Source organism: Aethalodelphis obliquidens, unplaced genomic scaffold (assembly GCF_003676395.1).
Source record: "Aethalodelphis obliquidens isolate GAN/ISIS:26980383/991018 unplaced genomic scaffold, ASM367639v1 scaffold91, whole genome shotgun sequence".
In the NCBI taxonomy this organism is placed as follows: Eukaryota; Metazoa; Chordata; class Mammalia; order Artiodactyla; family Delphinidae; genus Aethalodelphis; species Aethalodelphis obliquidens.
In genome coordinates this window covers 5,963,313-5,986,723 of record NW_020838035.1, presented here as the reverse complement: position 1 = coordinate 5,986,723, position 23,411 = coordinate 5,963,313, and the positions used below count along the sequence as shown (strand labels likewise).

At 47.9% G+C, this 23,411-nt stretch overlaps 1 protein-coding gene across 1 annotated transcript in view; it reads left to right on the top strand.

Annotated features, from left to right (window-relative positions):
- Nucleotides 1-1,652: 1,652 nt before the first annotated feature.
- Nucleotides 1,653-23,411, top strand: part of ANOS1 (anosmin 1) — a 191,677-nt gene continuing 169,918 nt past the window's right edge. The window contains exon 1 of the mRNA XM_027095459.1: nt 1,653-1,869. Coding sequence (XP_026951260.1) covers nt 1,672-1,869 — 198 coding nt within the window. The 5' untranslated portion in view covers nt 1,653-1,671. The remainder of the gene's footprint in view (nt 1,870-23,411) is intronic.

Below are 23,411 nucleotides of genomic sequence, written 5' to 3'. Positions count from 1 at the left end.
GAAGAAATATACATGTAAGCTGATGTAAAGGAAACATGGGTATAATAGGATAACTGCAGATGGTTGTTGTTACCATTGAACAGGAAGATCTCAAAATCTCAGAGTGGAAAATCTGCAGAATTTTAGGGGGGCAGGATTGGAGGTTGGGAAGAGCCACGGGCTCTGTGGGAAGAAGACCCCAGCTTTGCGTGGTATCTTTGAGCAGGTTGCGTGCATCTAGACGCTCCAGCTACGCTTAGTGGTGCATTTAGGGAGATACCGCGTTTTGGAATGTGCGATGCAATTCTGTACGAGAACGTGGCAGTGCCAGTTCACGGGAGTATCCGTCAGCTGCCCCGCATCCGAAGGAGTGTGTGTGAGTCTTTTGGACTCTGTTGCGTTACATAAGTATCCCCAAGTTTGGAGCACAGCCTTCCTCACATCCCAGCCCTCTGTAGGCTCTCCTACCGGCAGGGGGCTGGAGCACAGTCACTTCCCAGTGGAGCTCAGGGCAGTACAGAGCTTTGTTAGGGGTGGTGTAGCATAGATGCTGCTGCGTCTCTTCCTCTGGTGGGGCCCTAGCTGGGGATGGAGAACGCGTGTGGTGAAAGAGCATTGGAAGAGAGTACAAGAGGGGACGGGGCAGCAATTTTGCTGCTGAAAAGGCCAAATCAAAAGACTTGGGCCAAAGACAAGGAGAAGAGTGTAGGAAAGGTTTGTCTTGAATAAGTCACTCAGGCTGGGCGGGTAGTGCTTACTAGAACAACACACACCTGAGGAAACCAGGGGGCGGGTAGTGCTTACTAGAACAACACACACCTGAGGAAACTGGGGGGTGGTCTATGAGCTGCCAGCTCAGATCGGTTTCCACGGGACAACAGGAAGGAGGGAAGGAAAGGCTTGGAGGAAGGTCTGAATGGAGGGAGGAAAAAGAGAGGGAAGTAGGAAGGAAGGGAGGAAGAGAGGAAGGGAATGAAGGAAAGAAAGAAGGAACGAGGGACGGAGGATGAGGGACGTGTCAGTCAAACGTCCCTGCCTGGCCTCTGTCTCGCCTTATTACACCCACCACCCACTGTCACTTAGCTCTTTCCCACTCCTCGGGAAAAGGGAAATTCAGATAAGCGAAAGCATGAGCGGAGCTGAGCCCGGGGTAGGAACCGGGGAGAAAGCCCACAGCTTAGGGGCGCTCCGTCCTTCCTTAGCCTGTTCCCATGCCCTTATGGGTGCCGAAGCCCTGCTGCCCGAGACAGCGCCTCACATCCAGGCCTGGGCTTGCTCGCACCTGACGTTCACTGGATGGCGTGGGGGAGGGGGGGCTGGAAGGAGCGCAAGCTGACCGTGGGGGAACCTGCGTGGGAGCGGACCACCTGGAGAGGGGCGCACGGCGGCGCTCGGCCGGCATCCCCCTGCGCTAGAGCTCCCGGCTCGCTGCCCCTCAGTCCTGCCCACGGCCCTCCGCCCGCCCCCCGTCACTCACTTCCCTTCCAGCCAATGGCGCGGCCGCCTGTCACCCTCACCCCACCCCTGGAGGCAGAGCGGGGAGGGCCTTGGCAGGGAGGGCGCGGGGCCGGAGTTGAATGATTGAACTTTCCAGCGGAGTTGCGGCGGCCGCGAGGTTCCCGGCAGTGCGGCCCCGGCGCGGAGCTGGGAGCCTCGGCCAGCGCCCGGCGCCCGCGCCCCCGACCCGCAGCCATGGTGCCCGGGGCGCCCCTGACCCTCTGCCTCTGGCTGGCGGCCTCCGGGGGATGCCTGGCGGCCGGCTCCGGCGCGACGGCCGCCCGGCGGCTGGACGAGTCGCTGTCGGCCGGGAGCGTCCAGCGCGCCCGCTGCGCCTCCAGGTGCCTCAGCCTGCAGATCACGCGCATCTCCGCCTTCTTCCAGCACTTCCAGGTATGAACCGCCGCCCGCCCGGGTCCTCCCCGGCGCTGCGGGCCGCGGCGGGTGCGCACGGGGCGCGCGCCTCCGAGCCTCGCCGCCCAAACTTCTCGCCCAGCTCAGCCGGCAGATCCGGCTTTCCCTCCGCGTGGATTTTACAGTCTGGGTGCGCGAACCCTCTTTTCCAGCCCCGTCCCTGCTCCCGAAAGGAAAAAGAAGCCTGCGGCATCTTTACCTAACTCCCTTCTTCCGAGGGGGAAACGAAAGGCGGTTTCTCTGGGAAGGGAGAGCAGTTGTGTGGCTTCCAAGGGTGGGAGTGTGGGTTTGTTAGTTGCCCGGGACTTCCGCGCGGGACTGCGGGCTGGTGGCGAGTCCCGCAAACTCCGGGGCGCTCCGGGCCCTCGGCGCGGCGGGCGCGGCGGGCACAGCGAGCGAGGCCGGGAGGCGCGCACCGCTGCGCCCGGGGACCCGCGCGACGAGCCCCGGCCCCGCAGGTGCCCGCGGGAGGACACTTTTGTCTCTTTCGAGCTTTGCTTTCGCCCTCGGCGGGCCGAGAGCTCGCGGCCCACCCTTCTAGCCCCGGGCGGGGCACTTGGGCCAAGTCGTGCGTTCCAGCGCGTTTGTGTTGGGGCCCGGGGAGGCGGTGGTGATGGTAGCTGTGCGCGCCCCAGTTCGGAGCCCCAGAACTTCCAGGTCTCGCCAACGAATGGCGTGGAGAGTAAGGGAAGGGATGCAGGGGATACGGGACTTGGGGGCGCCGTGTTTGGATGCTCTGAGCGGGCTCCCGGGGGTCAGTATCTCCCCCAGTCCTCGTAGGTTCTGTCGGCTTGAGGGTAGGAGAGCTTGTGGGAGTGTGGGTGTTGGGTGTGTAGAAGGTTCAGAGAACGGCACGCTTGGTGCTGTGGATGGCCGGGATCCTTGGGCGGGGGGGGGGTGATGGAGGGCGCCACAGAGGGGAGGACCCCCGCGGGACTTGCTCAGGGACACTGGCCGAGGGTGGGCGCACGGGAACCGCTCCCGGCCCCGACCGAGGCGCGCCCCACAGCTGCCTTCCCCAGCTGACCCGAGTGCGCGCACTCTGAAACCATTCACGCAGATAACCGAATTCCTCTTGTCTGCCCTGGTTCTCGCCCTCGCCTTTTCGTCTCTATCCTTAGTTGCTCACCTGCTCCAAAGTCCCAGCTTCTCGCCGCAGGGAAAACTGCGGAGGCCAGAAGGAGACCGGGGCTCCTGGGTGGGGTTCTAAGCCGAGCCCTCTGCCCTTGAGAAATAAACTGGGCGTCTCTTCCACTCGGGCGGGATACATGGGCCTTCCCAGAGGCCCTGGGAACTGAGCTGCGACAGGAGGCCATCGTAATGACCGTGGAGTTGGGGAAGAATCTCCGAAGTCTGAAGCGATGTTCATTCTGGCGTGAGAACTCATGAAACCTCGCGCCGAGTGGCACAAGGAGAACTAAAAGTTGGGATCTTCAGAGAGTGAACCAGCTGGCGAAGTTTGCATGCGCCTGAGTGCGTGTTTCTCTGTGTTCTCAAAGAAGCGACATCCGGTGGGTGTCAGAGAACTCGGCGCGCTCTGCTGTCCTCGTGGGTCTTCAGGGAAAGGGAAAAGGGAGTGTGGTCTCGTGCGCTGAAATTACGCGGACATCCTGGAGAGGGCCCCTCCCCAGCCCCCTGGTTTCCAAACCGCCGGCCCTGCGCTCGCAGCCACTCTCCCGAGGAGACGCCACACTCTTGTGTAAACGACAACAGAAAACAAAACGAACCGGCAGCCTGTTCCCAGGGAGAAAGAGTATCTTTTCTTTTTCTTCTTTCCTTCCTTTCTTTCTTCTTTCTTTTTTAAAATTGAATTGTCAGTTGCTGTAATTTATTTGTTTTACAGTTTCAGCGGCTAAAGAAGCAGTTTAGATCGAGCCAATTCCCGTGAAAGGCTTTTCTTGTGGTCTCTTGGCATGATTTCTCTTCGGAAGAAAAACTGCTGACAGAATACACATTGCCAGACAATCCTGATTACATTTTAATTAGCTGGGTGAAATAAGCCGCAAATTACTCAGGACTTAATAACTGCTGTTTTTGCAATCAATTGCAAAGCCATTCTTGGAGGTTCAACCCTAACCTGGTAATGCCTACCTGATTTATCTAAATTGCAGGGATTAAGCGTTCTTAAGATTTGAGAAGACAGAAGCACACACTCCTTAGAAAGCTGCAAGCTTCCCTGCCCCTCCCCCTTTTTAAATAATTGGAAGGATGCGGAGGGATCAGCCTGGGGGCAACTCATTACGCTGCACGTGGGATTTATTAATGGGCGGGAGAAGCTGGGCTGGCGGAAGGGTTCGGAAGAGCCCCTTCTATCAGGGTCACCCCACCCACCTGTGCAAGTAAACCGGAGCAGAAGGCTGTTTCTGGAGCAGGTGCGGGTTCCCAACTTCTCCTGCACAGTTCCCGGCCTCCTTTAAAGGAGCTGCCAGGGCCAGTGACCTGGGGTAGCAGGCCTGCAGAGAAGGCTGGGGTCCAAACGTCTCCACCCCGGTTCTGCACACTCGCCAGTGCCTCCCAGCCTTGCAGCTCGAGGCTGGAGGTGGATGGAGCGCACGCGTGCCTCCACGTGGGTGGGGCTCGATCGGCTTCACTTGTCAGTCATGTGGCTGTCAACCTTGCCTGATGGCACGGGGGACTCAATACTGATGCTTGGAAGTGGGTGTGGTGATGGGGATACAGGAGTGTCCGTATCCTGAACGATCTGCCCACGGTCCCCGACCTGAAGGAGCTTAGGATTTCATACTGCAAGGGAGATGGATTCTGAACTGAATCATTGATTTCACCACTGAGGGCTGCCTCTCATTTGTGAAAAGCAGTAACAGGTAGCACCTCACAGGTTGTCAGTACCCGGCTCCACGATGCCCTGCGCAGGGCATTTGGCACGTTGCCATTTCAAGTTCACAGGTATCATGCGTGCACGTGGCTAAAAGCCTGGCAACGGAGGCGGTTGGGAAGGGCCTTTCCTCAGTGAATGCAGCTGAGGTCAGAGCTGTGGGGTAAGGAGCAGGGAGGCGGGCTCTGGAGCCGGGCAGATGGCGCTCTGCGTCAGGCTTAGCCACTTGACAGATACGTAGCTTGGGGAAGATCACCTTCCTGAGCTTCCAGCCTCTCGTGTGTCCAGTAGGACACCTGCCCAGCCAGGTGGAGATCATAAAACCTGTTGGGAATAATGAAAGCGATGGTAATAAAGGGGTCACCGTTCTGGGGGTCTTACAAGTCTGTCTCATTTCATCCCCACAACCGTCATACAAAGAAGGTACCGTTGGTGTCCTCCTAAGAGCTGATGAGGACCGGAGATGCTGAGACGCTAATAGATGGGGGACCTGGGTTCGCAGCAAGGACAGCTACAGGTTTGGGATTTGTTCTTATTTTTAGGATTTTATTGGTTAGTGGTTTAACTTCAGAACTGGCTGCCTATTTCTTAGGCCGCAGCGCCAAATGGAAACATGTCGTCCATTATTCAGAGAGCGAGAAGTGTTGTCGATGGAACTAAAATATAAAACTTGTTCTTTCTTCTGTGACCCTTCTCTTTTGAAATTTGCTATCCAGTGCTGTTCTCGTTAAAGCATAATTTAAACATGAAGTCATTCGCGTGGAGCTCACTGTTCATCTTTTTCTTGTGCACTGCCAGTGTTACACGCAAACATCAGAGCATTTCACTTGTATGTGGAAAATCACCAGCAGTACACAGTTTTGATGTCCTGGTTCATCCCTGGAGGAAAAAGTGGGGACCAGACTCAGGAAGGTGGGAAGGAGGACATGAGGACCCCCAAAGTGCCCTGTGTAGGGTGTGCCCAATGGGTGCCCCACAAGGGGATCTCGCAGGACATGTGTAGACCGTCACGGGCACCCGGGGTCTGGCGAGCGCATACGCTTGCTCAGGCACGGCCCTTGCCCAGTGCCCTGTTCTACCAGCTGCTGGACCAGTGTGCTGCACTTTGTTCTAGCCGCATCCTCAGGAAGCTGAACCAGGGCTCTCCCCCTCCGACGCTCAACCCATAGCAGATGGTCAGCCCCCAGGTGTGCTTAGATCTGCTTGCCAGATGCAATTAGCTACCTGCATTAGGGACGGGCAATAGGCTTGTTCCCGTGGAGTCTTGGGCTGTGGCTGGCCATCCACCAAACACAGTATGATGGTCCCAGCCTGGGCCGGGGACAGCCACCACTAAATTCTGGGACACATCAACGCATGCACGTGCCACCCTGACCCTCCTCGTGCCCGCTCTTAGGCCCCTGCAGAGGAGAGAGGGTGACAGTGATTTGGGGGTGAGGTGGGGGAGGCTGGGAGGGTTGGGGTGCCAGTGGGCCAGGGAGTGGGCCGCCGAGAATCTTCCCTGGGGAGGAGAGGGGTGGGGAGAGGCGGCATCATGCATGCCGGAGGCTAGAACATGCTCCCATATCCCCTCAGACTGCACACACGAAACGCAAACTCGAAGATAAGATCTTTGAGGATTTCAACATGGCGATCTCGGCACATTAACCCTCAGGTGCAGGGCCCCTTCTGAGCGAGGGCCACGTGCACTGGTCATTTGTCCCTGAAGCTGGCCCCGGTTTGGGTTTTTTAACCCTTGGAAGAGGGTAGGTTAAGCCCACTTGTCCTGGTGGTTCTTCATAGTCTGTCCATCGTGTTCAAGGGTACAATGCTGACGTGCTCACTTGGGAATAACCTGCCGTGCACTTGTTTTCTCAACCTCCCTAGAAGATTAAAGAAGAGGGAAAACAGTGAAAATGTGCCTGAAATTAGCTGTCTCTTTTTGGGTGACTCTCATTTAAGTTGAGAGTGGCCTCCTCTTCTGTGCTTGTTGGGACATTCAGGGCGGAGACCCTGCCTGTCTTGCTAGGTTCTGCTCATCATGGCAGTGATGGATCTGAGTCTCAGAGCCTTGCAGATAGAGTCCTTCCACTAAATATTAGCAGACCTGCAACCTGCTCTTTCTCTGCCTGAGTCTTCTCAAAGGAGGCTCAGTAGAATTGGGCTTGAGGAAAAAGAGTAGCCCACGTGTAATAAAATAGGAAGAGAGCGTCTATTTCTTTGCCAGATTTTGGGACCGGAGGGGAGAAGTGGGTGGAATCTTGTTGGAAGATAAGTAGCAGGTTGCTGGCAGCCTTGGTCCTAGGGCTCTAGAATTTTATTAGCGTTAAGAGATTCCAGCTTAATGGGACATTATTCACTCTCCAAACTACTGCTGATAGACTCGTTTAGGTAGCTGATTAGAGATCAGAGGCTTTTTTCTAGCAGTAATTGGAAGCTGTTTGTTTTGGCAAAAGAGAGAACTAAGCTGGCGATTAGCTCCTTCTGCTTAGAGGACTAGCCTCTCCTCTCAGAGAAAGTAAACAAACAATTAGCGCATCAAAAACCTTCAGCAGCCACGACTCTGCCCCAGGCTCGCAGATTTTTGGAGGAGCGATTCTTTGGTGAATATACTCAGCTGTGGTGTGTCCGTTTGGCCTGCCGTGAGGTTGAAGTTATACGCTAGAAAGTCTCTGGGAAGAGAGGCCATCCTCAAGTTTGACCTTTGTATTTCCTGGTCTGGGTCACTGGATCTCTGGCTGTGTTTCTAAGAATTTCTGAATTTGACCCAAACTAAACATTAGGTTATTCATGGCAAATTTTCATGTTTTTAATACAGCATTTCTCCTTGAACCGTGATTCACAAGTGTATCTTATTGTGACTATTACAGAACATTAAGAAAACACATTAGAAAATGCCAACTTATTTATTTCTTTGTGCACTGTACTATTAGCGGAGAAATATATTTATATATCTATATGTTTATGTATTGAGTATAGTATATATTTATATATATTTCAATATATTATATTAATAAAATACATACATGTATGTATGTTTAGAGACCTACATTTAAAAGTTAATGTTGTTGGTTTAAGCATTCCCACCCTAATAACCTCCTAACTTATAATTTTTTAATGTTTTTATGAAACAGATTCATCAGATTTCACTGTATAACCTACCTGGGTATGTTACGGCAAATGGGCATAAAACTTGCAGGCTACGTAAAGAAACGTATCAAAGTGTCAGTGGGCATTGATTGTATTCGCGCAGAAATGGAGAAGTTCCTACGTGTGAGTTGCTATTGCCTTCCGGAAATCTGACTCTTACACGGTTTTGAGAGTTGGGCTTGGGACAATAAACAGTGAAGCGTATCTGTATTATTGAGAGGCATTTTTTATATGCGCAACAGTACTGGTGAAAATAGCAAACGCCCTGTTGGAATGCTTTGTCAAATTACCCCATAACTCATACTGTTGGTGCAGTGTCTGAGCTCCAAGTCCTTTCGAGTGCTGAAGCCAGCCACCTTTCAACATTTCCACTCACCCTGCACTCCATATTTTGAAAGTATGTTGTCTATCAACATATGGCCTTTATTAAGTATGACCTAGTTTTTCCTCTTCACATTAATCAAAGATATCCATAACTCCTTCAAACTTCAGATCAGCGTGAGGTCGCCCACATTACCACAGTAGACTGATAAAACTGACATTCTTGACATTTTAGTTATTTTTGTACCACCTATATTAGGAGAACGTGTAATTTGTTTCGGAGTCTCTGAATATTGGAAATGGGTCATAGACACCTATTCCTTCTCGGGAGACGCTGCTGGTGACTTTCTGTCGCTCACCCCGCCAGCCCCTGGCTCCTGGCTCGGCAGCTAATAGCTTACAGCTGCTCCCCCTGAGAGACTAACCTTTAGCCCCTGGGCACCATCTTGCCAGCAGGGCAGTGTACCCTCCTTCCCTGATGAGGGCAGGTCATGGCCATTGGCTCACCGCTGGGGGATACAGGAGGCCATCCCTCTGCTGGGATCAGCTCTGGTACAATTTATGCTCCAAAGCATTGCACAGGGCCAGGCTTATCAGGTCTGTAGCTGAGACCACATCCCTACTCAGGTCCTCCTGCATCCTTCCCTCCCCTTCCACTGAGAGCTTCCCCCCTGATACATCACATTCACAGAAAGCCCCCTTTCAGCCTCAGCTTCCAGGAAGCCCAACCTCAGACACCTACCTTCAGATATGTCATCGAATTCAACCCTTTTGTTTTGCAGATTAGATAGCTCGATGCTTATAGGAATGATTCATTCAAGCACATACACATGATAGATAGTAGAAGCAAAGGTATAACCCAGCGTTCACAACTCTCAGCTCAGACTTTCCCCACTACCCCCTTTGCTGGGCTTCTTATTACTTATTGTTTTAATTTTTATTTTACACTGGAGTATTGTTGATATACAGTGTTGTGTAGTTTCAGGCGTACAGCAAAGTGAATCAGTTATACATATATCCATTCTTTTTCCGATTCTTTTTCCATATAGGTTATTACAGAACATTGAGTAGAGTTCCCTGTGCTATACAGCAGGTCCTTGGTGATGATGTATTTCATATACTGTATGGTAGTGTGTACATGTTAATCCCCAACTCCTAATTTATCCCTCCCCCTCCTTTCCCCTTTGGTAACCATAAGTTTGTTTTCTAAGTCTGTGAGTCTGTTTCTGTTTTGTAATCCACCATTCCCTTTAAAAAAAAAAAAAAGAGTTTATACAAATTAAAAAAAGAATCCTTCTAGACGAGGAAGCACGTTGAGTCGGTACGTTTTCTGTTATTTGAATTTAGTTTATCTCTCCTGATGATTTCAGTAAAGAGTCTCAAATCTTGATCCTAAGACATAAGCACCTCATGCGCCTTCATTGCCTCTGTGAAAAAATGTGTATAGTCGGCGCTCTGTGTGCTCTGGTTCTGCCTATCCGCAGTTGGTTGAATCTGCCAGTGAGGAACCCGTGGATACAGAGGACCGGCTATACGCTTATTATAATACAGACCAGCTGTCCGTATTACATAACGGACTTGAGCATCCGCGGATTTGGTGTCCACAGGGGTCCTGGAACCAATCCCCCACAGATCTCAGGGGAGGACGGTGCTGTTAAAGCCAGCTTGCAATAGTTGCCTGGTAGGTGGACAGTAGGTGGGGTGAGGGGACGTCATTAACCTCAGTACCCCTGGTAGGTCTAAGAGGAAGGCAGAGAGGACCAGTTAGTTCAGATATTAACCAACTTTGCGTTTACTCAGCAAGTGACCAGGCTGCCACGTCCCCCAGGACCTAGAGTCCCCTCCATATCTTTAAAAGATTATGCACGTGGTTTCAAAATAGCGAGCGGAGGCATTTTCCCTGATGGTGATGGAGAAGATTGGATACAAGTGGTTACCCCGATAGCCAATAAGTAAGGAAAGATTTATGGAAGCAGTGTTTAGGGCTCATTTTAGTGTAAATCTCAGACGGTAGATGCTGGATCTGTTTCTCCCTTAAAAAACAAAACAAAAAAACCACCGCAAAACCGTCCCTTTAATCGCTTCTACTTATTTCAGCTAACATCGATGGATTGCTGCAGTTTCAGAGATGAGCTGGCAGAATCCCTACTCCTGAGGGGTTTGTAGTCTGGGAGGGGCTAAGCCCTGTAAACAGACCACTGCCGTCCACAGGGAGGGCTCGGGGAGTTACCTGTGTGAGATCTCAGGCCTGTTGCGTAGGGGACGTGCGCTGGGGAGAGGACACTTGAGCTGAGCCTCGAAAGCTGGGCTCTTCCAACCGTAGAACAGCCAACGTGAGTAAATGCAGAGTCTTGCAGGAGTTCGGTCTGTCTCTTGGGGGCTCTCGGTGGCCCCTAATGGATGGGATGCAGCATCAGCCCGCCCAGCCGGCAGCCAGACCTTGGGAACTTGTTGGTAAGAGCTGTGACAAAGCTCGAGTGCTCTGTTCTGCAGGATGGATTGAGAGCAGGTCATCCCACTTAGAGGTGTCTTCCTGCTTCTTGCTGATCTGGTTGGACATCAGGCCACACTACCAGCTGCCCTCACGTTACTGAGTTGATCTCTGTGGAGATCCTCGCCAGCCTCCCTAAGAAAGAGCCCCAGCTGAGCATAAAAAGGAGAGAAGGGGGCTGCCTCTCCCATCCCCCTGCCGTCATGCTTTGGCTTACGGAAGGACCCCAGTTCCGACTGGTGGGGCTGGATCCTAAGTAAGAAACTCTCCTGAATCACTGAGCCACAGGGTAGAAGGTATTGAGCGTTCATTGCATTTTTTTCTGTCTTGGTGCTGAGAGAGTAGTTTCACATAAAATATCTATTTGACCTTCACAGCAACTCTTTGAGGTCAGGAGTGTTATTTTATGTTTGCAGATAAGACAGCTGAAGGTTGTGAGCTATTGGGAAGTGAGATAACCAAGTCTTCGTAGCAGAAACTCAAGCCCTAACTGTCATGTTCCCAAATATTTATACTAAATGATCTGCTTCTCAGCATGTTGACAGTGAGAGAAGACAGGGTGAAAATATCAGCTGGAATATCATCGACAATCATGGAGTTTTGGGGGGAAATGGACCTCCATGTCTCAGTCTCTCCTTGCCTCTTGGAGGTACCACTGTACCACGAAGTGGCACAGTTGTGGACGATTGAAAGGTTGCTGGTGTGATAGAAAAAAACCATTAAAAATACCAGTCCATCAACGACATCCACTGTGCATCTGTCTATCCCAGTCCTTCCTCCAACCAATAGGGATCTGTCACACACAGTTGATTTTCAGGTAGCTTAGATGCTGGGGACCCAGCATAAGTGACACGTGCTTCCTGCCCACAAAAGAATTATTTTCAGAGAGAGAGAGAGAGAGAGAGGCAGACATTTACACAAATAGTTGCAAAGAGTTGTTAAAGTGAAGAGAGTGTTATAATCATGAATCATCTTTTAAATCTTTATAGAGAATTGTTTAACACATTATCATAATTTCTTAGATGAAGATTTTTTTTCCCTTATAAGTAGATTTTGTTTAGGTCCACCCAAAATCCCACTCGTCTAGCAACATAGCAGAGTAGTATTGTGATCCTTGCGGGAATGTTTCACGAACAGCTGAGCTCCTTGATGCCATGGAGGGTGAGTTTGTTGTCTGGGAATGACAGAGGTCTCAGGGCTTCACCCTTGACCTTCATTCTTGGCTACCATTGCTGCTTTGTACAGTGGAGGGACACATTTGGAATATTTGCAAGTGGTGTTCATGGCTTGTAGGTATGTGACTGCTACTTTTAAGAACTCAGTGTGTCTTATAAGTTTGCTTGCTTTTGTTTTGGTTTTGGGAGAGTGTGTGTGTGTGTGTGTGTGTGTGTGTGTTTACATTTTATCATTCTTTCCATCATCTCTGTAAGATGTAAAAGTTGGACAATAAGGAATTCTGAGAAAAGAATTTAGAAAATTCTCAAGGCTGCACATGAGAAGAAAATGGTGATGAATTGGGGTTCTTTAATCCCCCAGAGTGCAAAAATCTATCCTCAGGGGAATCTGAGAAACAATGGTCTTCAAGAGGGAAGAAAAGCTCTTAATTCACATGCTATTTATCCTTTTGTTTTAAATTATAACGTTCGTCATTTAATAAGCTTTTCGGTCTCCAAGTGATTAATACCCTGCCAACTTGAGAAAATAACATTCTGTTAGAGTGACCTCAAAATATATAATTTTGTATTTCATATTACCTTCCTACTTCGAAAGATAAGGCAGATATGCCATCACCACTGAAAACAGTCGAGTAATGTCTGGTGACCGCCATCTTCATTTTAGGGAAGTGCGGGTTCTTACTGGCGTGCATAGGATCTCAAATAACCTTCAGAGAACAAAAAGGGATGTTTCCCCTCAATTCAGTATCTAATTATCATGGATGACTTTTTAAATTTCATAGCTAATTTCTGGTTATATCCAAAGAAGTGACAATTTTATAAGTCTGTAAGTGAAAACACAAAACAGAGCGTCCTTTTAATGAAACAAGAAACATTAATTTTGCACAGTAATCCATCACCTTACGAAAATGTCGTTAATCCTGCGGGTGCTGGGGACAAGAAAAATGATGGGAATTCATTCACTTAAGCGACTTAGAGCTCTTTTCTCCACATTGTTTGTAGTTTACACCTTTTTAAACCCACTTTAATATTCTAACGCATTAATAATTCTTATGTGTGAAACGCATCACAGTGTCTTTGTTCTTCCTGTCTCCCTCCAATGCAAATGATGATCTTGTCTGAGGACAAACCAGGTGGATCACATTCTTGGGAGATTACCGGCAGCTTCTCTAAAAGAAAGACTGAAACAGTTGAGAAATTCTAAATGAAAACAAATATAAAGCTTTCAGGTTAAAGGTGATTTTACCTGTTACTCATTGTGTCTCAATTGAGTTCATATAAATGGTTCATCTGATGTACGTTGATCAACTCTTGTTTAATTCTCTGATAATGCGTAATTGAGAGAGACAGCATTTTCTAGACGTAAATAAATGCCTCTATTCCTGTCTTTAAATGCCTACACTACTGGAATGAGTAGCACTCTTTTGAAATTTATACTGTTTGTTATACTTTGTGGACTGGAAACAAAATTGACAAAGGCTTGCAATAGTGAGAGAGATTTTGAAGAGGATGCACGTCTTGTAGTGCTATGTCACCCCAGCCGCTGGACAGGTTTCCAAGTGCTGTTATAGCAACCCAAATATGGCAAGGATCCTGGCATCTCAGGATCATTAGTTTGCTTTCCAACGGATGAGCAGACCCGTTCAGAATGCAAATACCAAGACCATTTCCAATCATGAGGGAATCATCACCACCACCACCACCATCATCACCATTATCATCATTATTACCATCACTACCATCACCATCATCATCACCACCACCATCACCATCATCATCACCACCACCACCACCATCATCACCATCATCATTATCATAACCATCATCACCACCACCATCATCATCACCATTATCATCATCATCACCACCATTATCATCATCACCATCACCACCACCACCACCATCACCATCACCATTATCTTCACCGTCATCATCACCATCATCACCATCACCATCACCATTATCATCATCACCATCATCATCACCACTATCACCACCATCATTGTCATCACCATCATCACCACCACCACCACCATCATCATCATCATCACCACCATCACCATTATCATCATCACCATCACCATTATCATCGTCACCATCACCATCACCATCATCATCACCACTATCACCATCATCATCATCATCGTCATCATCATGATTATCATCATTATCAGCATCACCACCATCACCATCATCATCAAAGCATTTGAAAATATGACACTGCTCCCTGAGCAATCTCTGTACAAACAATTCTGTTGAGATACTCAGATTTCCATGCCTGTCCATCATGGCAGGCTAGTTATTTTTGCCCCTGCTTACTGATGTCTGTCCTTCCCTTGATGGCCGTTCCCCCACAAAGAGGGTTTTGCTCACCATGGAGGAGAAACCTCGTGTGAAACAAGGATCAGAAGACCCCCGAGGCATCAGGGTGGCCCATTCTTGCCCAGCAGTTGTGCCATATGGATGATTCAAATATAGGTAAAGTTACGAGCTGCAACACAGCATACCTTGGAGCTTGCTGTCTGGAGTGGAAGCGTGTTAGCGATAAGGATGCCAAGCTTATGCAGAAGTTACTACTTTCAGGAACGATGAGCAGAAAGTAGGAGACCGGCCGCCGTTAAAACATTTTGGTAACTGCGATTCCTTTGCATTTCTTCTAGTGGCAAGGAAGTGCAGAGAAATCACCCAAGATGCTGTCCACGATTAAAGATAGTCATTGGTTGAAGACTTTCTTGGCTTCTCATTTGCTCGTTCACGTTTTGGGCTATTATAGCCATTCAGAACTAGAACTTTGCCTTTAAAACCTAAAATATGTACCCCAGTTCCTTTCTTCCTCTTTTAGACATAGGTAGGCCCTCGGTAGAGGTTTGGCAAATATCCGTGGCGCATCTTTGACTAGAAATGCACTTTCTCTCCCTTTCTGTCACCCCCTCCTCTCTCCCTCTCCTTCCTTTATTTTGACACTTGGCTGTACCATTATGAAAGCAGCACAGCCACACCCATTTGCTGATCATTCCAGAAATGGCCTACATCTGGGAAGTTATTTTCCCATTGGGCCCGAATCTGAAAGAAAGTACGGAACATCTTTTGTTGTTTCCACATTTTTGTATCCGGAATTATGAGATAATGTCCTCACAGCTGCAAAGAAATAAAAAAAACGCTTCTGGACAGGATATATTCACTTGTTAAGTATCACCAGAGAAAAACCTATTTAGAGGTGAGACTCCATGAGAACAGACATCCATTTGTATTTTGATGTTTCTGTTATACAGGGGCCATGGACTTGTATAAGACTTTAAACCTGTTTTTTATTGGGCAAGATTGGCATACTCTAGTCGCATTTATTACTCCACAATTTTGACAAAAAAGGAGGAAGTTTCTTCTTTTTTGAACAGCCGTATGAAGTTAGGGCCAAAATGTTTTCTTCCGTATATATGTCTGTATGTGTATGATTCAAGAGTGTCTAGTTCATGGTTTCTCAGCCTTGGCACCACTGACCTTTGGGGCCAGATTATCCTTTGTTCTGGGGTCTGTGCTGTGCATTGTGGGATGTTGAGCAGCATCCCTGGTCTTTACCCACTAGGTACCAGTAGCATCCCTCCTACCCCCAGTCATGCCAAAAAAAATATCTCCAGACATTACAATATGTGCCGTAGGACAAAATCACCCTTGTTGAAAGCCACTGGTCTAGTTCTCTCTCTTTTTACTTGACGTCTGTCTCGCTTGATGTATCTCCAGTTCAATATCTGTATTCGGATATGTGTACCCACATCTAAATGTATACGTGTAGGTATGACTCTTTTATTACACATTCAGTTACCCTCTTTGAAAGAATAAACTCAGATACATGAGTCCATAAATTGATTGCAGTAACAATGTTCTTTTTCACTTATAACATGGGAGTTTGGAAAGGTGCTCGTTTATGTCTCCATTTGAGAATCTAGGAAAGAATAAGGCACTTATTTCGAAAAAAAATGCTTGTCTTCCATTCTATAGCAAACATTCTCCTGAATGAAAACAACAGTATCTCTGTCTTTAGCAGTGATGATTCTGAAGATATGTCATGGCATTTGGGGATGTGATAGCCTATGAGAAAATCGGGGTTTTCAGCCATGACCAGTCTAATGTGTAAAGTTGGTCACATTGCATCTTTTCCTTTAAATACCTGTTATGTTTTTAAAATTTGGTGAGCTGGTCCGAAAGTCTGATTCCCTCGGAACTTCTTTGCAAGTAAACTGTCTTTTCCTTTTAAGAAACTTGTGTCTCTGAGCGTTCTTGCAGACCGCTTACGTGCTCTTTACCTCAAGTGCCTCGCCTAGAAAGTGGTGGCGATGGTAACACGGCTTCCCTGGATCGTGCTATGATATGCCACACAGTTCACTCGGAGCAGAACCTCACGTGTACTTAGCTCTACAGAAGTATTGGCTGCTGTGGTTCAGGTGAGCGAGGCACAGAGTGAGTGCTGGTGCTGAAGATGCTGGGACAGAAAATTGAGTAGCGTGCACCCCTCGATCCTTCACAGGCTGGTCTAAGAGCAATAAAAGGGAATTTAAACAACCTGATTTTAAAGTGGACCAAAGACCTCAACTGACACCACACCAAAGAAAATATATAGATGGAAAATAAGCACATGAAAAGATGCCCCACATCACATGTCATCAGGGAAATGCACATTAAAACAACAAGATAGCACCACATACCCATTAGAATGGCCGTAATCCAGGACACTGACAGCACCAGATGATGCCGGGGATGGGCAGCCACGGGAACTCTCCTTCCTTGCTGCTGGGAGCGCAAAACGGGACACTCACTTCGGGAGGTGAGCAGCTTCTTACAAAACGAAACGTACCCTTACCCCATGGTGCTTCTTCAAATGAGACGAAAACTTACGTACACGATGAAATCGCACTTAGATGTGTAGAGCAGCTTTATCCATAATGGCCAGGACTTGGAAGCAGCCAAGATGTCGCTCAGTAAGTGAATGGATGAATAAACGGAGGTACGTCCGGATTATGGAATACTACTCAGCACTGAACAGAAATGAGCTATCAAGCCGTGAAAAGACGCGGAGGAACCTGAAATGCATACCACTGTGTGAAAGAGGCCCATCTGAAGCGGCTGCACACTGTATGATTCCAACTGTATGTCATTCTGAAAAGCAAAACTATGGAGACAGTGAAAAGATCAGTGGTTGCCGGGGTTGGGGCTGGGGGCTGGGTAGGAATGAATAGGTGGGGCACAGAGGATTTTTTGTTGTTGTTGGGGAACCAACATTGTTTTCTTGTCAACAGAACCTGCCTGGGGAAGTAGGGGGCCCACTCTGCCCTCAGGGGGGCTATGGACCTTGGTAGTCTGGGACCCGTGGGAGCGATGGGTCCACCCAGTGAGAACAGCTCTGGCCACCACTGGCACCTGGGTGGTCAGAGGCAGGGTCTGGGGGGCCAGCAGGGGGCATGGGAGCCCTCCGGGGACCTGGGTCTTGGTTTCCCCTGGCTCATCTGCAGGAGGCCAGTGAGGGCGATCAGCTCACGCCCACTGAGCCAGGCAGCCAGAGGATGGAGTGGAGAGGACCCAGGGGGACATGACTGGGGGTGAGACCACCAGCTTCAGAGAGCCCATCACCTGCTGAGGGGCCTGAGACAGGTGCAGGGGAACACACTGCCCACAGGGCAGCGGAGGGTCAGAAAGAAAGACATCTTCACAGCGCATGACTGGGAACCCTGCATCCCTGGGTGGCTGTTCTCCACTCTAATGTCCTGCTAGACTGGCCCTGAGGCCTCTCCCTGAGGCTACTTCATCCAGAGGCCAGAATGAGGGATGGCACAAGGTATGATACTATAGTTATGGATACGTCATTATACATTTGTCCAGACCCATAGAATATACAGCCAAGGGTGAACTCTAATGTAAACTATAGATTCTGGGTGATAGTGATGTTTCAGTGTAGCTTCATCGATTGTAACAAATGTGCCACTGATTGGGATGTTGATAATGGGGGAGGCTATGTGTATGGGGGAACAGGGGGTGGATGGGAATCTCTGTGCCTTTTAGTTTTGCTATGAACCTAAACTGCTCTAAAAAATAAAAACTTTTTTAAAATAAATGTTTTAAAATTTAAGTTTTTAATTTAAAAAACCCTTTGAAGTTTCTTCGAAAGTTCTTAGTTCTAGGTAGTGAATGAAATTCAGATCTCTTATATGCTCTTGTCACTTAAAGATTTTCTCTTCCCGTATGATGCATGGGAATAGCTTAAGTAGATTTTTAAATTGAAATCTGAAATCCAGGATAGGTATTGTGTAAGTAGAAAAGGCCGTTGAATTCTAGGTCATCTATTCTATTAGGAAAACATAGCTGGCTTCCCAGATGCTGGGTGCTTATAATTCTGCAGATAACATATTTTTCTTGAAATTGACTGTTTTTATTTTTGCAAAGCGAGGTCTTTTCTTGGGGTTATCGAGCTTTCTCTTGTATCCCATTTAATTCATCATGTTTTCTCAAGTGATCTCTCATTAAAACATGCTATTTTTTTTGAAGTTCATATTAAAATAACCCAGAATCATGATGAATGGGCTAGAATATCATATAAGTCAGGGGATAATGTACTATGAGGTGTTCTGTATTAGTTTGATTAATTATTCTGTACTCTCTAGTGAATAGCATAAATTAGCACAATGAAGAAGCATACATCACAAGAAAACCATGTGACAAAAGTCTGACTTAGTAAAGGCGATTAGAATAGGAAAACCATGTATCTCTAGTAATTCTTTTTTCCTGCTTATGTTTTCTCCACTACAAATGAAAGTCAACTAAACTACATCCTGAGCCTTGCAGCCAATATGTGTGTATCAAGGTGGTAGACTTTGCTTTAGTATTAAAATAAGTCCTTCTAGGATTTATTGAGTGTGTTCCAAAACGCGTTACTAAACTCTTGTGTAGGAATGCAAATAGTTTTCATTTACGGGGCATTGTGTGTTTTTTCAAGTAACATTTTTTAAATGGTTGTAGTGATAATAGCAATAGAATCCAGTTCATGTATCCAGTTCATATTATCTGGCAACACATTGTCTCTGGTTACTATTAATGCTTCTGAGTAATTAGCTCGATAATTTAAAATTAATCCTTAGCCTCTGCTGGTCAACACACCAGAAACCAGGCCATAATGAGTCTCTCGGGAACTGCTTATTATGAAGCACAGATCACCCCTGTCAAGTTTCACAGCTGCCAAGCATCTATTTTGAAAAATAATAGGGGACTTGAGAGTGTCTTTAAAGACTGCTATGATTTTCCTCCTCACCATTGTCCCAGTGAATGCATAGCATCTTCCTCGAGTTGTTTATTTTATGAAGATACCCAGAGACTGAGGTGAGGCCGAGACACAGTGGAGGCCAGCGTGGCCTGGACCTGCTGGGGATCGTTGCCCTGGGTGATTCGTGCTCCCCGAGGTAGTGTCGGCCCTCAGGCTCAGAAGCAGAAACGGACTTGGAGTTGGTGGAAAATCAGGCGCGCGCGCGCACACACACACGCACACACAGACACAGACACACACACACACGCACACACAGACATCCAAAGATCAATTTATTACTTGATAAAGAGGATTGTATGTCTCAGTACCCAGGATGCTATGAGATACCTGAAGAGCTGGATGAAGTACTCAGGACTCTACGTGGTAACGTGGAGAGAGAGAAGGAAGCAACACTTGGAGTGGGATTCCATGAAGTCCTGTGTAGCAAAGTACGACCAACAGTCCTCCTCCCTCTGCAGCCAGGTTCTCTAGCTTCAGCAAGCCTCAGAATCAGTGGGTAGCCTTGTTAAAACACAGCTTGCTGCACCCCACCCTCAGAGCTTTTGATTCTGTGGGTCTCGGGTCAGACTCGAGATGTGCATGTCTGACAAGCTTCCAGCTGAGGCGGACACTGCCGGTTCCGGGACCCCACTTTGAGAACCACTGATGTAGGGTTATTTATGCTCTGGGGCTTCTCTCTAGGGTCCTTCTCTGCTTGGTAAGTTGTGCCACGTTCTAGCATGGAAACTTTACGTTCTCTGCCCCCTGACCGCAACACTCCTCTTCTGACCAACCTTCCTCCTCCGTTCCAAGTTACATAACATTTATTAAGATTTAGCTTATTAAGTAGGGGTCGGTGGTGGCTTCCTCAGCAGGAATGTCACCGAGGGCACAGTTTCAAAACAGTCACTTGTCTAGGGAGAGGGTTGGAGTCTCCGCTGGCCATCATCTCTTTTGAAACATGGGTCACGGCTCCAATCTGTTGATGGGGGAAGAAACCCATCACTCCTTCCTCTGACCATATGTGTTCAGGAGATCTAGGTATAGGGGGAAGACGCCTTAACAAAGACCTCAGAGGGCAAAAGTCATTCGCAGGCAAGGTTTGTTATGAAATGAATTCAAGAACATAACGTTGGGGGTCTGGACAGGGTAGAAAGAGCACCATAGAATGGACTGGTTCCCCTTGGCGGGGGGCAGATGCTGGGCATGCCCACATCATCTCCTTGTGACTGTGTGGTTGCTTCTTTTTTTTTTTTTTTTTTTTTTTGTGGTTGCTTCTTTAAGAGGGCTGTTTTCACCCCAGACTGGACTGCTTGATCCTAAAGAGTCTACTCTATGGTTAACAGTTGTCTCCTTATGATGCAAGCGTATGCCTTAAGTACTTTATGTAAAACACGAGGGACCGGTCATCGTTGGCGGCGAGATGGAGAGAAGATGGGACGTACAGAGACACTGCGCTCTGACTGATGCCGGGAGGTGGCAGGGAGGTCAAAGTGAGGGAATAAACCCCGACAGTGAATTTTTGAAGCAAGTGAGAAAACTGCATGGAAATATTAAGGCAGATTCTCAGTTGGGGTGGAGGTTGGGGTTTGGTTGAAACAACATAGCATTTCTTCCATGGCTTTGATTTAGTTTTAGTCAGTGTTATGGGATGAACTGTGTCCCCCACCCCCCAAATCCATATGCTGATGTCCTCACCCCCAGTACCTCAGAAAATGAGCTTATGTGGAAATAGAGTTGTTGGAGGTAGAATTGGTTAAGATGAGGTCATACTTGAGTAGGATTAGCCCCTAATTCGATATGACTGGTGTCCTTATAAAAAGGGCACATTTGGACACAGACACGCATAGATGTGAGGACACAGGTAGAAAACTGTGTGACGATTGGATTTGCAAGGAGAACGGGCAGCTAACGCTTAAAGGACCCTTGCTCCCTGGGGGCTTTCGGGGGTGGGGGGCGGTTTAAAGGCATCATTTGGGGTTAGGGTTGCAGGGTACATGACTTTCTTCTGATTGGTTGGTGGTGGTTCCAACCAGACTGGGTCTTGTGCTCTGTATGTAATCACCATCTTCCACCCGGGTGGGAGCCTTAGTTTCTGAAGAACAGCTCAAAGATATGTGTCAGATGGTTATGTATGTTCCTTGAGGAGCAACTCGGACTCTGTTTTATGCTGAACTGTTGTTTAAGCTATCATTACTTTTTTTGCTTAACTGCTTTTCCTATGTTTCTGCATTCCCTCACTTCCCTAATTAGTAACTACTTAAGTCTGCTCTTTAGAACTTAGGGAAGGCCTAGAAGACTAAAGCCTTTTTCTGTAAACAAGAAACAGGGTACACGGAGGGGCTTTTGTGCCAGGGAGGACCCTGCAGGGTCCTGCTCAGTTTCAGTCCCCCCTTTTCTTTTTTACTCCTTGGCCCTGATGGGAACAGGGACAGGACAAGAAAGGGAATAAAGTTTTGGATAGAGAGGTTAACTTTATACCTGGCAGGGGAACTCGGTTTTAGGGGGACTCAGTTTGACCATAGAGCAAGGAACGGCTACAAGTTAAGAGAACGGCATGGACCAGATTCTCCCCTAGGGCCTTCAGAGAGGGTTTGGCTCTGCTGACACTTTGATCTCAGACCTCTAGCCTCCAGAGGTGTGAGATAATATGTTTCTGTTGTTTAAACCATCTAGTTTGTGGTACTTTATTACAGCAGCACTAGGAAGCTTCTTGTCACTGGGTTTCATTTTGAGTTTTAAATACTATTAGGAATAGCGTGATACCGTGATTTATAAGAACATATATTTGGTTGTTCAGGTGACCAGAGTATTTCTCGTATTTTGTATTTGGTCTTCACCCATTGGTTCCTGACTCACAACTCTTAAAATCCTTGCAATTTCCTGTAATAAGAGTGATGAAGGTATCTTTTGTTACGTTAACGAGAACGGGGTGACTTTTGAAAAGCTCCTGGGTAATCTAAAGAAGGGGGTTGGTTGCCGCCCCCTTCAGACATCCTGGGAGGGGAGGTGGGCTGGAGGTTGGATCAGTCACCAGTGGCCCAGGATTTAATCACACCTATGTAATAATAATAAGCCTTCTGTAAGAACTCAAAAGGATGGGGTTCAGAGAAGTTTGGGGTCGGTGCCCACGTGGAGGTGCTGGGAGGGGGTTGAGGTTGGAGAGAGCACGGAAGCTCCGGCCCCTTCCCCACGCCGTGCCCTGTGCTTCATTTCCATCTGGCTGTTCCTGAGTTAAGTCCTTTTATAATAAGCCAGTCATCTAGGCAGTAAAATGTTCTGTGGATTCTGTGGGCCGCTCTAGCAGATTAAACCCAAGAAGGGGTCATGGGAACCACTATTTATAGCCAGTTGGTCCCAAGTACAGGTAACAACTTGGACTTGCAACTGGCGTTTAAAGCCAAGGACGGATTGTTGGAACCGCCAGTCTGTAGTTTGTTGGTCAGAAGCTCAGGTGATAGCCTGGGCTTGCTGTTGGCATCTGAAGGCGGGGGGCAGTCTAGTGGGACTGAGCCCTTATCCCGTGGCATCTGGCGCTGTGTCAGGGTAGATAGTGTCCGAATTGAATCACCCTGTTGATGTGCAAGAATTGCTTAGCGGGAGAAACCACCCTCCCCCTCGCAACACACATGTTGGAATTGGGTCCAGGACCCCCAAAGAAATAGTATTTGTTGTTATTAGATTTTTAACGTTCCCCCAAATGGGGTTATGAGTTATGACTTTAATTTAGTGCAGCTCTGCGTTGAAGTACTGGTCTGATCTATGCTTTGCATGGACCTCGTGCGTTTGCGAAGATTCCAAGCAACCAAATGATATAGAAGTTCACGACTGACCTTATTCCTAAACAGTTGAAAGTCGTTTTCTTTATCATTAAATCAAAACTTATTGAACGCTCTTAGAATTCTGACTTCTCCACAGTTAATCAATCCCGTGAGCCAGGCAGGACTCCAGAACCCTCTGTGAACTTCTTCTAAGTTATTAAGCGTCGCTCCTCGTGCGAAAAGCGCTCCTGTCAATGGATTTGCATCTTGCCAGCTAGACAGTCGTCTTGACTTTAAATGATCCCAGGGGTCTTCATAAACGTCTCTGTGACGATCTTTCTAAAAACACTCTTCTTCGCATTTTAGTAAAGAAGAAATTAATTTTTCCGAGAGCTCACAGTTTACGATGGAGAAGTGACCTGGGGTGCTCAGTAGGGTCTTCTGACTCCACGTGAGGTGTGCTTTGTACTAAAATATTTTGGTTTGAATCAACAATGTGTTACATATTTTTAGACTTCCTGGACTC